General features: G+C 36.0%; 1 protein-coding gene across 1 annotated transcript; it reads left to right on the top strand.

The window, feature by feature from the left end:
- The first annotated feature begins 10,680 nt into the window (after positions 1 to 10,680).
- LOC123949529 (olfactory receptor 4P4-like) lies at positions 10,681 to 11,616 on the top strand. The gene has a single exon (XM_046017050.1). It carries the CDS (start codon positions 10,681 to 10,683, stop codon positions 11,614 to 11,616), a length of 936 nt encoding a protein of 311 aa, XP_045873006.1.
- Positions 11,617 to 17,704: the final 6,088 nt, after the last annotated feature.

Below are 17,704 nucleotides of genomic sequence, written 5' to 3'. Positions count from 1 at the left end.
GTTGCTAGATCTGAACTTACACAAAATAGTCTTATTTTACTTCATGTTCAAATATTTTTACTGTAAAATGAACTATAATCTGAATTGGGTCCTTCATAAGGAAAATTAGACTGTCCACTAAATCAGAGGAAGTTGGAGGGTCTTTCCTAGATATGGGTCCCAACGTTTCAGTCCAATTCAATATGACTGCAGTGACTAGAGTCTGTTCTCATTCTCACATTCATGTGGCCTGATGGGATATGACATGCCATTGCATTATGAGTAAGATATTTAAGCTCCTAGTTATGACAGACTAGCTATGTGCCTTTGAACTTAGTCCACAGGGTGATCTAATTCTTGGTAATAGTATTAAAAAGAAAATCACTGACCAAAATTGGAGTCATTTAAGTTAAGACCCCAAGGCATCAAAGCAATGCTTACTTTTCAGCTTTACTTTTTCAGCTTACTATTTATCTTTTCAGCTGCTTCAAGGATATAACTTTTATGGAATTTCCTGGCCAGCAGTACAAAATTTACTGATAGATCCCTTCTGTCCCCATCAGGAGGGCAACTTTGCCTAAAACAGTGCATTCTTTGTTAATGATTTCCTTTTCTATGTTACTTCTCTGCCTTTAAAACTTTTAAAAACTAATTTTTCTGCAGTTCTCTGTACCTCTTTTCCATTTCCTAGGTAGGATGCTGCCTGATTCAGGAATCTTTCAAAAGAGGCAGTTGGATCTTTTAAATTACTCAGTTGAAATTTGGGGTTTAACAGTAGTAAGTATCCTATAAGTGATTAAATTTTGTTATTGTTTTTAGGATTTTAGAGAATTTAAGTACATTATCTGGAGATGTTAAGCAGTAGGACTAGTAAGGTTTATCCAGGCTCTCTGAGCTTCAAGTTTCCAAAACTGTGCTCCCTGCTTGTCTATGGGCAACAGTAACCATTCTGTTTTTTGTTTGTTTGCTTTTTAACTCAATTAGCCAAATTATGCATCATTAGTTTCAGATATAGTGTTGAATAATTTATCAGTTGCTTATAACACCCAGTGCTCATTACATCAAGTGCCCTTCTTAACTCCCATCACCCAGTTACCCAATCCCCCACCCACCTCTCCTCCAGCAGCCCTCATAACTTTAAAAAGAAGCACAGGTTTTTGGTTCCCTTTTCAGCTGGGGCCACCTATTGATAAGGAAATGGAGATGATGTTCTCCATTTTGTTCTGAAGCCAAGTTTGGGCTTGAATGGCTCTTGTTTTTGAGCAGTAGGAATGTGCCCTGGTATCATGTTTTCCTTCAAAGGAAGAAAGGATCTTGGAAGTCATTGTGTGCCCTGTAGAGTGGCCTGGCTGCTTTCACTGACCATTTTCAAGGTCTGCCAGGGTCTATCCACCTTCAAGTGTGCAACGTCTTTGGATTGGATTGCCAAGCACTGTTACCGTTTTATACCCCCAAATTTCAAAGTTAATTTAATATTTTGCTTTCATTGGTATCGTTTAGTTCTTGGCTTTCCTCAGTTGTAAATTCTATGATAAATTTATGAACTAACCAATGTATAATGTACATCTCTGTACCACAATTATACCTTAAACATAAGGATGGACAGTACACCATGTTTTACTTAAACATATGCCCTCTAAAGCTTTGTTACTGTATTGACTTTCTCAAGAACTCCTTCTTTGTTTGTAATTAGTTCTTTATCAAACTAGGCCTTATTTTTCACGCAAATATGCTTTTCACAGGTTCTCCATTCAATTTTTCCAAATAATCAAGCCAAAATTGAATTCAGCTCTGAATCTAAACTGGGAGGTTTCACACAGAATTCTTAGAACTACTGAAAGTAGGCTTTGGCATCTGAGACTCTGATGAGTACCTGATCTATCCAGTTTGCTAAGATTCCTGCCCCCTGGGTCTCATCCAAGGGGGTCTATGTTGTAAGAAGTCTGGCCTTACAGTTTTTGGATCTGACCCTGAAATGGCTCTGTAACTTCACTTTAAGTTCAAAGACTCTTCTCTGCTTTTGTTAAATTTGTCAGCTGCTTTTTGAAATTTATTACAAATAAGGTCTGACATACCTAAGACTGAGCCATATGGTCATGTGACCTATTCTTTCTCCAAGACCAGGTGTGACCCCATATCTAATGATGCTAGCTCTACATTTAACTGATGACACTCAGGCTAGTCATGCAATTTCATGGAATTTTAAATGAATATCTGAATGTAGAATTGATAGAACATAGCTTACTATCGCTTGAGTAGATGCTATCAAACTGTATTTCAATGTTTGTGCAATTTTAAACTTCTATTACCAATACATAAGTTCTAGTCCTCATATTGGTAATTTGTGCTTTTTCTCTTTATTGATCTTGGTAAGTTTTTCTTAGTTTTATTAATCTTTTCAGAGGACCAACTTTTGCTTTTGAGGGGGAGAAGAATGTGACCCCAGAATATGCTCCTTTAGCATGTAGACTATAAGGTCTCACAGACTCAGGAAGAGTTGTTTTATCTCTCCTTTGAGTTCCCAAAAGAATTTAGGTAGAATACCTGTATCAGGAAGAGAGCTAACAACAGATAAATTTTTACATCAGAAAGACTTACCTAACAGGACAAACATCTGTTTACCAAACATTTGCTTTTCTATCTTCTTGTGAATTTTCTTCTTCCTCTTTATAGCTCTAGATTTCTACTGCCTTCTTCTTGGGCAAGGATGGCATAAATCTTGATTGCCTGATGGTCAGGGAGTCTCACATCTTTGGAATTCTGGTGTGTGCAAAATTAAGTTTCTTTTTCCTACTGTAAATCTCTTCTAAATCAATTTAATTATTAGATCATCCAAGGAACCTAGAAAGGGGAAGGGAAGGTTTTCATACCCCACATTTTTTTTGTTTGTTTGTTTGAATTCTCTATTTAAGGCTGCTAGCTATATCTTTGACTTGATTAATTTACAAATTTATTAATAAATTATTATATCCTATTCCATATTTGGATTTAATTTGCTTTTATATTCCTAGATATTGATTTCTAGGATACTTATAGAACATCAATTACTGAACTTTTTTTTAATGATAGAGGCAATATCACTACACATTCTAAAGATTTTGGAAGGATAATAAGAGAATATAATGATCATAATAAGACCAATATATTCAACAATTAGATAAGAAGGACAAATTCTTTGACATAAATTACATTAACATTACATTAAAAACTTACATTAAAAAATAATAGATATTCGGGGCACCTGGGTGGCTTGGTCAATTAAGCATCTGACTGTTGATTTTGGCTCAGGTCAAGATCTCAGTGTCATGAGTATGGACCTGCTTGGGATTCTCTCTCTAGCTCTCCTTCTACCACTCCCCTACATTCTTTCTCTCTCTATCTCTCTCTCTCTCTCTCAAATAAATAAATAAATAAATAAAAGCTATAAAATAAAAGATAATAGATATTTTTCAATAGTCTGTACAGCTTGGAAAAAATTAATATATTGTTTTGTCCCCTTAACTCCTGTCTGGGTAGCTTCAATGGTGGATTCTTCCAAACTTTAAATAAAACAGTAATACATATTCCATATAAACTCTTTTAAAAGAACAGAAGCCAATGTTCTCTCAACATATTAGTTCACCATTTCTGTGAGACATATAAATTATACTAACTTATATGAGCATTCCTTATAAATTTTTATATAGACAATCACTTCACTGCACATACAGACAACTTTTAGTTTTACTTTTTAATGTGAGTTTAGCATCACTGAAGGATATAAAATATCAACATATAAAAGTCAACTAGTTTGTACTAGTAACGAAAAAATAAAAATTCGATTTTTAAAATGCCCTTTGTGGGGCGCCTGGGTGGCTCAGTGGGTTGGGCTGCTGCCTTTCGCTCGGGTCATGGTCTCAGGATCCTGGGATCGAGCCCCACATCGGGCTCTCTGCTCAGCGGGGAGCCTGCTTCCTCCTCTCTCTCTCTCTGCCTGCCTCTCTGTCTACTTGTGATCTCTCTCTGTCAAATAAAAAAAAAAAAAATAAATAAATAAAAATAAAATCCCCTTTGTAATATCACAGTGTCGTAAAATTATAAATTAATTAAGAATGATTGTAACATGATATAAAGCACACATGTACTCTGGAAGAAAAATATCTGTTGAAAGAATATAAATACATTAATAAATAGAAAAATACTGTGTTCATGGACAGATGACTCAACATTATTAAGAGCTAAATTCTGCCCAAAGGAATATCAAGATTCAAGCATTCTCAAACAAAGGTATAGGCATATATTTAAAATTTTGTCAAAATTGATTCAGAACATATATGGAAATACAAGGACTGTAAATTAAGTTCAACAATTAAAAAAAAAAAGTTGGAGAACTTACACTATCTGATTTCCAGCAATGTTACAAAACTGCTGTGTTCAAAATTATGTGGCATTTTCATAAAGATACCTGAGAAGACCAACAAAGCAAACTAGAGAGCCCAGTAATAGACCCACACATTTAGAGTCAACTAATCTCAACAAAAGTCTGCACTCAATTCAGTCATGAAAAAAATAATCTTTGCCACAAATGATAGTGGAAATACTATGCATCTGTATCTATGGCACAAAACAATCAAACAAAAAAGGCAAAAAAAAAAAAAACTTTTATCTATATATCACAGCTGTACAGATTTATCAAAAATGGATCTTAGGGGTTGCCTGGGTGGCTAAGTCAGTTAAGCTTCTGCCTTCAGCCCAGGTCATGATCCCAGTGTCCTGGGATTGAGCCCCACATCAGGCTTCCCCACTGCCTGATACTCCCCTTGCTTGTGCTCTTTCTTTCTGTCTCAAATAAATAAATAAAATCTTTAAAAAATTTTAAGAAATAAAATGGATCCTAGAATCATATGTGAAATGCAAAAGAAAAAAAAAAGCAAACAAACAAAAATATATGGAGAAGATCTTTATGACCTGGGATTACAAGAAAAATTTTCTAAATGTATGTGAACAAGAAAGTATCCAAATAGGGGTGCCTGGGTGGCAAAGTTGTTGCAGCATCCAACTGCTAGTTTTGGCTCAGGTGGTGATCTCGGGGTCATGAGATCAAGTCCCTTTCAGGGGTCAGCACTCAGTATGGAGGCTGCTTGACACTTTGTCTTCATCTCCTTCTGCCCCTCCTCCATACTGATTCTCTCTCTCTTTTTCCCTCCCTCTCCCCTACTCTAAAATAAGTAAATGAATCTTAAAAAAAAAAAAGTGTCCATAAAAAAAAAATGATGGTTGGCAATTCATCAAAATTACAACTATGCAACAGAGCCTGTATACAAAGAGGGATGAACTAAACAGTTGAGGATGTGAATTAACTGGTTTCCTTTTCTAAGGGTTGTCCACGTGTGTGCACAAGAGAAGGTTATAGATATGACCTGCTGTCTCCTCTGGTGGATCTGTGCAGGCTAGCTCTGGAGCACAGCTTGGTCAACACTGGACATAACACTGGTGTAGACAAGCTCTAAATCACTGGGTTATCACATCCTTTAAGATAAAGTGCATTAATCCCTCATTTCCTCAGGGATATTAAGCATTTAAAACCCCGAAGGAAGCACTAAGCTAGAACAACACTTTTTCTTGCTTCATTTGCTTACTGGCTATTTGAACTAGTTATTCAAACTTTAGAACCTTCTGTGTTTTTATTTACATAGTAAAGCTAATAATATGTGTGTCAAAATATGCATTACCATGAACAAGAAGTAATGTAATGAGCTTAATCGAACCAACAATCTCTCAGTAAATTTTGTTATCCTTTGGCTAGGTAGATTGATCTGAAACAGATGAAGTACTATAAAATTTGATTTCCTGACCCTTCTTGCATGAGAAAACGTCACACGCATGGGCTGGCATGTGTAAGAGAGGGACTGACTGGCTTCCATGCAGGTAGATGAGGCTGAGTCTAAACTACCTGTGCTTAGCCAGTGAGCAGAGAAGGTTCCGGATGGGATACACATTAAAGGCTTTGCTGTACTTGGCTTCTTTCATCTGATTTTTTTCTATCTTTTTTGCTTTTCCTCCCTGCCAACTTAAAGAGAAGTCCTGTTTATTCTTATCTTTTATTTCTCACCCAATTTCCAACAGCTTATCCATCAATGGTAATGTCATACTAGTTATAATATCACAAACCATTGATTTTATTTATCTACCTGTCCTGCACACCAAATATATTGATACAAAAAAAGACTGTGAGTTACTGTTTTTTGTTCTCCTTGTCCTACTTCATCTCAGATTTTCCTGGAAGTTAAACTGATACTATGATAGGCTATGATTTCCCTCCTATTCTTCAGAAAACTGAAAGAGCACAAGGAAGTTAGGCTATAGCCTTGTGGGGCCTTCAGGGAAAAAAAAAGGCCAATTTTTTTTTTTTCTTCTAGATAGGAAAATGTGGAAAGTTTATACCCAAGAGTATCAAGCACATTACTGTGGATGGTGGATTTGCAACACTTGGTCCAAAATCTGTCTAGAAATGCCTCTGGGAATATAATTACATAAAGTTTTCATAGACCTATTAATTAATTCTTGCATTGCCACTTAAATTTATATTCTGTTCCTCTGAACTGAATAGTCTTCAGGCACAGGCATAAAATAAGTGGATGTTTCCTAAGACCTAAATAATTGTGTTAGCTTCTGCAGGAATATAAAAACCCATTTTTTTTTCCTTCTGAACTGTTATTAAGAAGCTAAATCAGCTTTCAAAATGTCCAAACTGCTTTCCTGAGAGATGAAGATTCACTTCTTGCATCACTGAATCTTAGTAAATATTGGAAGTCCACTTCCCTTGCAAACTGTAGAAGCTTAAGACTTGTTGAAATTGTCAAAATATTTGCAGAGAATTCATCTGGATGTGTTTGAATTCTGGGACTGTAACTCTCTGCATTTGACTTCAGATTTTGGTACTAGACACAAACTGGCAAAGTGAGTATCTGCGGACGGAATGCTTCCTGATGCAGCCCCAAATCTAACCAGACAGCCACTCAGATCTAATGCTTAGTGAACTACCCTTGACACCTTGGTTTGGGAAGGGTCCACCACACATGCGCTAGGCTAATCGTGTGTTCTTTTTATTTATTCTATATAATTTCATTCTCAAGTATATAACCTCTCTTGCAGCCCATAATAATTTGAATACTATATAAATGTTTCAGGATTCTTCAGACTTAATGACACATTAGTTGTAAGCAAAATTCCCATTTTCAGTGAGAAAAATAATAGCATTAGATAAAGTGTATATATATTGGCAGTGAATTTCATTACAATCACAAATCACATTCACAGGCAAAGATAACCAAATAATGATGACATTAACAGGGTTTCAGCAACAGATTTTAAATTGGAATTTCCCATGATCACATTTGCTAAATATCTGTTATAAAAGTTCTTTCTGATTTCCTTTATTTTTCCATTGATTGTGTGTGCACACATGACAATCTATGGTCCTAAACTTAACACTCAGAAAGGAAAGACTGTAAAACAGAAGTAACAGTTTTGAAGCACACGTCACTGGTTGTTCTTTATTACCTCATGTATTCCTCACTAAAATTCTGAATTTTATAATGATATCATAGCTGTGAAATGAGAAAGAGGAGGCATGAAGCCATTTGCTCAAGGATCAAATTGGTCAGTTGATTTGAGATGCCTCAGCGTTTCTACCCCTTTCTGTGTTGCTACTGTTTCAACCCCTTGTTCAGTGGTTGTCTCAAGTTCTTTATTTACTAATTGTGCCTTCAGTTTTTCTATGGGGTGGGTGCTCAGTATCACTATATTGTTTGATGAAAGTAAATCTCTTCAACTGACTTTTCCTCTCTTCCTTTTTACCTCTGCTAAAAGCACAGATCATAAAGCAAGTTTCCTCAGAATACAGGCTGGAGTTTTGAGTTACTAGAGAGGAAATTCCAACGTGATCTGGAAGACAAGCAAATCCTTATGAGGAACTGCATTTTTGTAAAACTGAAGGCAAATTATTTCAAATGTTTTAGAATCAGTAAACTCTGGAACCCTTTTATATATTACATATTCCATACATCTTCACCTAGGTAAACACTCAGAAAGACAGGGCACCTGTTAACCAATTGTCTTGCATTTTCTTTTTTGTTCAGAGGAAGAATCAAAAGAGTTTTTCCATACCGTCCTTCATGAAAACACTCTCAGTTCTCTCCCATGAAGGACAGCCCTAGATTGAAGAAGAAACAGGACTTCTGTCTTTTAATATTTACTGTGTGTTACTTTTCAATCTCGAGAAGCTACTTAGATTTTCTTGGTATGTCTCTTCTGTTTAGAATCAGAGATTTAAATTGGTCAAATGGTTTTCACATTTCTGTAGTTCACATTCTACTTAGAATGTAAAAGTTGCCTATAAATCGATTTGTTTTAGTAACTAGGTGTATCTAAAAATTAACATTGTTTCTACCTCATATACAACGAGTAGTATCAGTTGCAATAAGTAGAAGATAGGTCAGTGATCCTCACTCTCCTAAAGCTTTTCAATGCTCCTTAGTAACTTAACTGCTGAACACTCTGTTACATAATTATTTTATTTTGGTATATAAGGAGAATAAGGATCCTTGTGTTTGATATTGAAAGCAAAGTAGCAACAAATAAAAATTTTCTAATTTTATGAGGTTAGAATTCTGAATAATAATTTAAAACAGAATGGATGTCTTATGGTACACATCATTCTAAAAATGCCATAGCTGTCAACGTTTTGCCATCTAAAATCTTCTTGAAGACTCATTAACAGATATTAAATCTGTGAGTCTCTACAGATCATGGTTGCTAAACCATATTGCAACAAAATCACTTTGAATTTTTTTTTTTTTATAAGACATCTGGAGGCCTAGACATGTCTGTCACTTGGGATTCAAACCAAGGTAGAAGGTGTGTTAGTTTTTGCAACCCCACTACAATCATATATTTCCTAATTAGTATGTAAAATAGCTCTTAGGGGGTGCCTGGGTGGCTCAGTGGGTTAAAGCCTCTGCCTTCGACTCAGGTCATGATCCCAGGACCCTGAGATCGAGCCCCACATTGGGCTCTCTGATCAGTAGGGAGCCTGCTTCCTTCTCTCTCTCTGCCTGCTTCTCTGCCTCCTTGTGATCTGTCTGTCAAATAAATAAATAAAATCTTTAAAGAAAAAAAAAACTTTTAAAATAGCTCTTAGAAGATAGCTCTTAGAAAATAGCTCTTCTTATCCTTTACTCATTTTGCACTGATTGTATGTATATAATATATACATTATATAATATATAATATATAATGTGTGTGTGTGTGTGTGTGTGTGTATCAGAGGGACACCTGAGTGGTTCAATTAGTTAAGCATCTGCTTTCAGCTCAGGCCATGATCCCAGGGTCCTGGGATCCAGTCCTGTCTTAGGCTCCCTGCTCAGTGGGCCTACTTCTCCATCTGCCTACCACTTTCTTTGCTTGTGACATCTCTCTCTGACAAATAAGATGGGATATGGAGGGAAAGAAACCGTAAGAGACTCTTAATCTTACAAAACAGACTGAGGTTTGCTGGGGGAAGTGGAAGGTAGAGAGGGTGGTTGGGTTATGTACATTGGGGAGGGCATGTCTATTGCGAGTGATGTGAAGTGTGTAATCCTGATGATTCACAGACCTGGGGAAAATAATACATTATATGTTAATAAAAATAATTTTTATAAAGGTATATATTAGATACAGAGATGCAAATTCCTGAATGTTTCATTTATTCATTTATGCACAATATCAATGAGTTCCTACTCATCACAAAATTTGTCTTCAAGTTACTTTCAGTATTATCTCCTTTTATTGGTATTTGATATTTAGATTGTATCTAAAATTTAGATTGTATCTAAAATATGAAATATTCAGTAAAAGCCAGGCAATATACATAAAAAGCCAGGAAATACACATAATTCCAATATACTTGGGCAATTCAACAATCTTGTCTTTCCTTTATCAATTGTCATCACAAACTTCAATGACAGCATATTATTCTAATTTTATTTAACTCATGAAATATAAAAATGACACACCAATGGGTTTCCTAAATTGTTTTCAAATTTCAGTCATTAACTGCTATTTTCTCTAATGCTGTATTCAAAGAGTCTTTGCCTTTTGATGTAAGAGCAATTCCATTGGTTTAACATGACTCATTGACAATGTTTGACCATGTAGGAAAGTATTGTATGCTCTGCACAAAATTTCAGTAGTTCATACTGGTTGTTTAAACAAATGTGCATTTCTTCAGATTCATTCCTGAAAATTAAAGGAATTTTCTAAGGTAATTTTAAAAGAAGGAAAGTTGGTTTCATGTAAAACTTATGACAACTGGGAAATATGGAAAAAACTCTTGTCTTGTTTTAGACTAAATAATAAAATCAGAAGTCCTTTACTGAAATATATTATTAGCAGTTATAAAATGTATTTTCAAGATAATATTTAAATATTTTAAGTAATTGCTAGTCATTTTGAGTAAAATATGTAATTATAAAATTATTTCATAAAAGAGTTATAAATGAGAATAAAGAGAAAAGCCATTTAATTCAATAAATCAAGAATGTCTTAACTCTATCTGTGTCAACATACATTTTAAAATATTATATTATTGTGTTTATACAGTTAATTTTCACCTTTAATTATGTTTTCTTTCTTTCAGAAATATAAGTCCTTATGGAAGTTTACAGCAAATCCAAATATATGAAAAGCCAAAGGAACATCTCAGAATTCATACTTCTAGGACTTTCGTATGACCAGAGCATACAAATATTTTGCTTTGTGCTCTTCTTACTCTGTTATGTTGCCCTGTTGGCAGGAAACCTTCTGATCCTTGTCTCCATTCAATGGAGTCCTCTTTTTCACCAACCCATGTACTACTTCCTCAGCCACTTATCCTTCATAGACATTTGCTACACCTCAACGGTTACACCCAAGTTAATTAGTGACCTGTTAGTGGAAAAAAAAACCATCTCCTATGGTAATTGCATGTTACAGGTCTTAACAATGCATTTCTTTGGCGGTACTGAGATCTTCATTCTTACTGCCATGGCCTTTGATCGCTACGCTGCCATCTGCAAGCCTCTCCATTATGTGATTATCATGAACAGGACAAGATGCCACCTCCTAGTCTTAGCTGCCTGGGCTGGTGGGGCCATCCATGCTTTTCCTCTATTTTCTACTGCAATTGGTTTGCCCTTCTGTGGTCCTAATGAAATCGATCACTACTTCTGTGATATTTTTCCTTTGCTTAAGGTGGCCTGTACTGATACCTACATCACTGGTGTCCTTGTGATTGCCTTTTCAGGTATGGTTGCCTTAGTGACCTTTATTGTCCTATTTGTTTCTTATGGGATAATATTGTTCACTTTAAGAAATCTTTCAGCTGAGGGAAGACGCAAAGCCCTCTCCACCTGTTGGTCTCATGTCACTGTGGTCATCTTATTTTTTGGGCCTGTAATCTTTATCTACCTTAGACCACCTACTACTTTTCCTGAGGACAAAGTATTTGCTCTATTTTACACCATCATTGCTCCTATGTTCAATCCCTTAATCTATACTCTGAGAAATTCAGAGATGAAAAAAGCCATGAGAAAGGTTTGGTGCTCATCATTATTTTCAAAGGAAGCACAGAGTTAATTTGAAAAAGTTTATTAGGGACTCCTGGGTGGCTCAGTGGGTTAAAGCATCTGCCTTCGGCTCAGGTCATGATCCCAGAGTCCTGGGATCGAGCCCTGCATCTGGCTATCTGCTTAGTGGGGGAGCCTGCTTCCTCCTCTCTCGCTGACTGCCTCTCTGCCTATTTGTAATCTCTGTCTGTCAAATAAATAAATAAAATCTTAAAAAAAAAGGTTTATTGGCTAAACAACTATGAGAATGAAAAGATGTGAATGAAAAAGGTGGGGACTAGGTCATAGGGTCTGTGGACCATCACTGCCATGAGGGGAGTGAATGGAAAAATTAGCACTTAAGATTAACATAATAGTGAGCAAGTCCTTATTCTTGCATACCAAAATTAATTGAAAACTGTGTTAATTTTATGAGGTATTAAGAGATATATGTAGGGAACCTGCATGAAAATCAACTGAGCCAAAGTAAGTAAACCATTGTTATAATGATTAGTGAATTATTAAGGTAAATAGTTTAATGAAACTTTTACAAAACCATTGGACTTAGAGGTCAGATCACACAATAACAGACGTTCTCTAGTTGTTCAAGAGTTGTAATAAGAAAAAAAAGGAAGAAGAAACTATATTCTAAAACTGAGTCAATTTAAATTTCTAATAGAACATTCATATATACATCCTCTAGTTCATACAGAAAGCAGTTGTGCAAACAAATAAGTATTTAGAATAGAATCTGTAATTTTGTTATTAATTTTTAAAAGATTTTACTTATTCATATGAGAAAGAGAAAGAGTTTGAGCAAGCATGAGCAGGAGTGGTGGCCTGGTGGACTTTGGGGGGCCAAGGGAGAGGGAGAGGGAGACTCCCCGCTGACCTGAGGCCAAGTACAGAGCTTCATCCCACAACACACCACAACCTGATCCAAAGGCAATCTCTCAGCCAACTGAGCATCCTGGTGCCCCAAGAAGGATCTGTTTTAAAGTGTTTTCTGGACATCAACTCTTGTGAAGTCCCATTGAAATCAATGGTAATACATAGTGAAGATAAGAGTGAGAATCTACAATTCGGATGATGAAACACACTTCTTGGCATTCCACCTATTGGTCACAGTTTAGTATCATTTCCCATAAAGTTAAAGAACTATATATTAAAATTTATGTGTTGCTCACCCCTACCTGCCTAAAATTTACAACCACATGATTAGTCCTTAGATCCACAGCCAAAGACTATTCTTACTGCAACAACAAGGAGAGAGATGGAGTGAGAGAGTGATTTAACCACAATGTAAATGAAAAAAATTAATGCATTTCAGTTTCACATGGATATTTATGGCAGATGGATTCATAATCAGCAATCCTTGGAAGTAAACAAGATGTCCCACTCTAGGTGAATAAATAAACTCTTCTACATCTGGAGAACGGACCATAATTCAACACTAAGAAGAACAGAGCTAGTAAGGTAAGGGAATATATGCAGGATACTTACATGCATATTTCAGAAAGGAAAAAACCAATGTGAAGGGGATCCCTTTTGTTTGATTTGAACTACAGGTCTTCCTTGACTTACAAGAGAGTTATGTCCCAATAAAACCATCATAAGTTGAAAATACCTTAAGTCAAAATGCATGAAATCCTCCCAACCTTCCAAACCTCATAGCTTAACCTAGCCTACCTTAACTCTGCTGAGAACACTTACATTATTTAGCCTGGAGTTGGGCAAAGTCATCAAATACAAAACCTATTCTGTAATAAAGCACTGAATATCTCATGTAACTTATTGAATACTGCACTGCATGTGAAAATTGGAATGGCTATATGGGTACACATGGTTGTAAGTGCATTGATCATTGACCCTCGTGATTACTTGGCTGACTGGGAGCTGCTCCTCGCTGCCCCTGTCCAGCATCACAAGAGAGGATTGTACTGCATATCACTAACCTGGGGGAAGACCCGAATTCAAAATGCAAAGTACAGTTTCTATGGCATGTGTATCAGTTTTACAGCATGGTAAAGTTGGAAAAGTACAAGCCAAACCATTGTAAGTTGGGGGTCATCTATATATGACATTCTAGAAAAGGCAAAACTATGGAAACTGCAAAAAGATCAGTCCCTGGAACACAAACATTAGGGAGGGGAGAGATGAATAGGCAGGATGTTAGGATTTTTAGGGTAGGAAAACTGTTCTGTATGTCCCTGAATTTCAGATGGTGTTATCATACATGTCAAAATGTACAAAATGTACAAAACAGAGGGTGAGCCCTGATGTAAACTGATTTTTGGGTGATCATAATGTTTTGGTGTGGGTTCATTTAATTGTATCATATGCAGCACTGTGGAGGGAGACGGTGTCCCAGTGAAGGGGACAGGGGTGTTTGGGATCTCTGTAGTTTCTGTTCTACTTTGTATGAAAATGAAACTTCTCTAAAAAATACATTTTATTAATCACAAAATACACTGCAGCACAGTATTTAAAGGAAGTCATCTTATAACTAAATGAAGAGTCTTCTGAAAAAAGATTTTCTAGTGAAAGCAGACAATACCTTAAAGCCTTACAATGTTCATGAAAGGCCTTTTGCTCATGCTACATAGCATGTAAAATAAGATATCTGAAGAAACACAGCAATTATGGCAGAGAAGGGACTGGGCTGTGGAATGTTATGAAAAGGAAGATAGATTTACATTAGGTAAATGCAAGGCAGAAGGTATCATCATTCTGGAGGCACTGTGCAAAGAAACATGAGTAGCAGGGAAAAATGATGAGGCAGAAAAAATTACGTACATTTTTATAACCTAGAGAAATTCAACAAACTATATTTGCAGCAGCTAGTAGTAAATAAACCAAAATATTGCAAGATTTGATATTATCTCTTGAAAGATCACAAAACATTTGTCAGTTTATAGATTGCTTAAAATGACCAATATTGTTACTAGAAGAAAGATCATCTTCACGTGTAGAATGGGAAGATCAATCAAATGAACAATATCACATGAGTTGGCAGGGAGAAAACGCAAAACTAATGTGGAAAAATCAGAGGAAGGAAGTCAGGTACAGCAAAGCCTTTAATGTGTTTTGCATCCGGTTCGTTCTCTGATCACTGACTAGTCATAGGTGGTTCAGACGGAGTCTCATCTGCCTGCATCGAAGCCAGTCAGTCTCTCTCTTCCACACGCCAGACCATGTGTGTGACGTTTTCTCATGCAAGAAGGGTCAGGAAATCAAATTTTATAATATTTAATCTGTTTCGGGTCAATCTACTCATCCAAAGGATAACAAAAATCCGCTGAGAGACTGTTGGTTGGATTAAGTTCATTATATTACTTACTGTTCATAAAACTGCATATTTTGTATTATTAGCTTTACTATGTAGATAAAAGCACAGAAGGTTCTAATGTTTGGATAACTGGTTCAAATAGTCAGTAAGCAACTGAAGCAAGAAAATGCTTTATTCTAGTTTCCTGCTTCCTTTGGGGCTTTACATGTTTAATAACCCTGAGGAAATGAGAGATTCTTGCACTTTGTCTTAAAGGACATGATAACCCAGTGGTTTAGAGCTTGTCTACACCAGCATTATGTCAGTGTTGACCAAGCTGTGCTCCAGAGCTAGCCTGCACTGATCCACCCCAGGACACAGCTGGTCACCTCTAACCTTCTCCTGCGCACACACGTGGACAACCCTTAGAGAAGGATACCAGTTAATTAATCCTCAACTGTTTAGTTCATCCCTTTTTGTATACTAGTTCTACTGCATAGTCTTAAGTTTGGTGAAGTTCCAACCATCATTTTTTATGGTCAAATAGGTATTTATTTATTTATTTATTTTAGATGGATTGAGAGAGAGAGAATGGTGGAGCGGCAGAAAGAGAGGGAGGTAAAGTCTCAGAGTCCAGCTACATGCTGAACCCTGGAAGGGAGCTTGATCTTAAGACCTGGAAATCACCACCTAAGCTGAAACCAAGAGCTGGATGCTTAACCAACCTTCCCATCCAAAAGCCCCTATTTTGGAAATGTTTCTGTGTGGGTTGATCCAGGTTCCGTTTAGGAAGAGAATACTGTTTACCTACATCCTTCTAGAACAGTCACACATTTCGGTGAGAAAAACTCATATTCTTTGATACTAAGAAGACTTTAGAGGTTGGATTTAACGTCTATTTGAATTCTTTGGTAAAATCGACTTTATGCTCTTATATTGATTCCTTCTAATTTGGGGAGTGTTAAGTTTCTCTTGAATCATACCAATTATAATGATATGTTTATAATATTTATTATCATAGATGACCCAATTTAAGGATGATTATATTTATGTGGCAGAAGTAGAGTGCAAGCAGTAGGTAACAGTGAATTTTAAAATACTACTGACTAAAAATCAATAAAGGAGATAATCCCAAAGAGAATTTTTAGACTTTGAAACAGAAATATTTATATCACAGATATGAATTATGAATTCCTTTTCTGGATAAGAAAAAACTGGATGTAAAAAAAATCACTGGTTGGTAAAGTCTCAGGGATAAAGGAGAAGGGGTGTAGATGGAACACGTGGCAATTTTAGGGAAGGGAAACTACTCTGTATGATAGTGTAGTGATGGATACATGACATAATGCATATGTCAAAATCCATAAAACTTGGCAACACCAAGAGTAAATCCTAATGCAAGTTACAGACTTCAGGAATACTGTACCAATATTGGTTCAGTGGTGGTAAAAAATGTACGACCCCACTGCACGATGTCAGAAAACATAAATTGTGAGGCACAGAGCATATATATGGGACTTTGCTGTTCATTTTGAGTAAGTTTCTGCAATCCTTAATCTTCTTTAAAACATGTATTTAGGGCACCTGGGTGGCTCAGTGGTTTAAGCCTCTGCCTTCGGCTCGGGTCATGATCTCAGGGTCCTGGGATCGAGCCCTGCATCGGGCTCCCTGCTCAGTGGGGAGCCTGTTTCTCCTTCTCTCTCTGCCTGCCTCTATGCCTACTTGTGACCTCTCTCTCTGTCAAATAAATAAATAAAATATTTTTTAAAAATGTATTTAAAAAAATTCATGAAAATATATCATTATGACAGTATAGTCCTTACAATATTTTATTTGAATTTTTATAAAACATTATTATATAAGTACATCTTTTAAACCACATATTTATGGCCTAAAATCCTTTATAATTATGTTGGTATGCTACACTAATCTCATTAAAGAGAATAAAATATTATATTTTCTGCTGCACCTTTTATTTTTTTAATGCTATTAGCCCACATGAAGACTTTGTAGCCAAATGCATTAGCTCCATTTCATAGGATAGTCTTTACTAATTTTAAGTTGATATGCTTTTCTCTTTTTCTTTTCCAGTTATATTATCTTTTTTTTAATAAGATTTTATTTATTTATTTGACAGACAGAGATCACAAGTAGAGAGAAAGGCAGGCAGAGGGGGTGGGGAAGCAGAATCCCCGCCAAGCAGAAAGCCCAATGCGGGGCTCAATCTCAGGGCCTGGGATCATGACATGAGCTGAAGGCAGAGACTTTAACCCACTGAGCCACCCAGGTGCCCCTTATATTTCCATTCTTATAACATGCAACCCTCGTCAAAGCTTTCATACCAATAAACACAGAAATGGAAATATGTTGGAAATAGCTTAAGTCTTAAATAATAACAAATATGCATGGGTTTTCCTAACAAAAAATCTAGATAGGTCCTAGATTCTGACATAGAGTAATTCCATAATCTACATCTTCAGATATTCAGGCAGGATTTTGTGCAATAAAAATGGGAAAGTCTGGCATCCAAAAAGTTCTTGTCACAAGAAAATAATTCTCAATTATGTGTGGTGATGGATCTTAGCAATACTTACTGCAGTGACTATTTATCAATACATTATGTTAAAGAAACTAATATAATCTCATACACCATTTATATTTCAATTGAAAAAGACGATGTTCTCAACTTATTAAACATGAAAGCCATAGTAAGAAGTCTGAAGTCATTTCTGTGAAAGTTGTTGATTTTATAGAATGCCAAAGTCTCACTAACTTGGAATGCATGTCTAGATTTGTGGCAGAAAATGTCATTAACCTAGGTCAATATTATGTGCAAATAATAGTGATCATT

This window comes from Meles meles, chromosome 8 (assembly GCF_922984935.1).
Source record: "Meles meles chromosome 8, mMelMel3.1 paternal haplotype, whole genome shotgun sequence".
Lineage (NCBI taxonomy): Eukaryota > Metazoa > Chordata > Mammalia > Carnivora > Mustelidae > Meles > Meles meles.
Note: the sequence above shows the minus strand (reverse complement) of the source record. Positions and strands in the feature narration are given on the sequence as shown.

Excerpts from the sequence above, each read along its gene's own strand:
- LOC123949529 (XM_046017050.1), top strand. The coding sequence starts at position 10,681 with ATGAAAAGCCAAAGGAACATCTCAGAATTCATACTTCTAGGACTTTCG.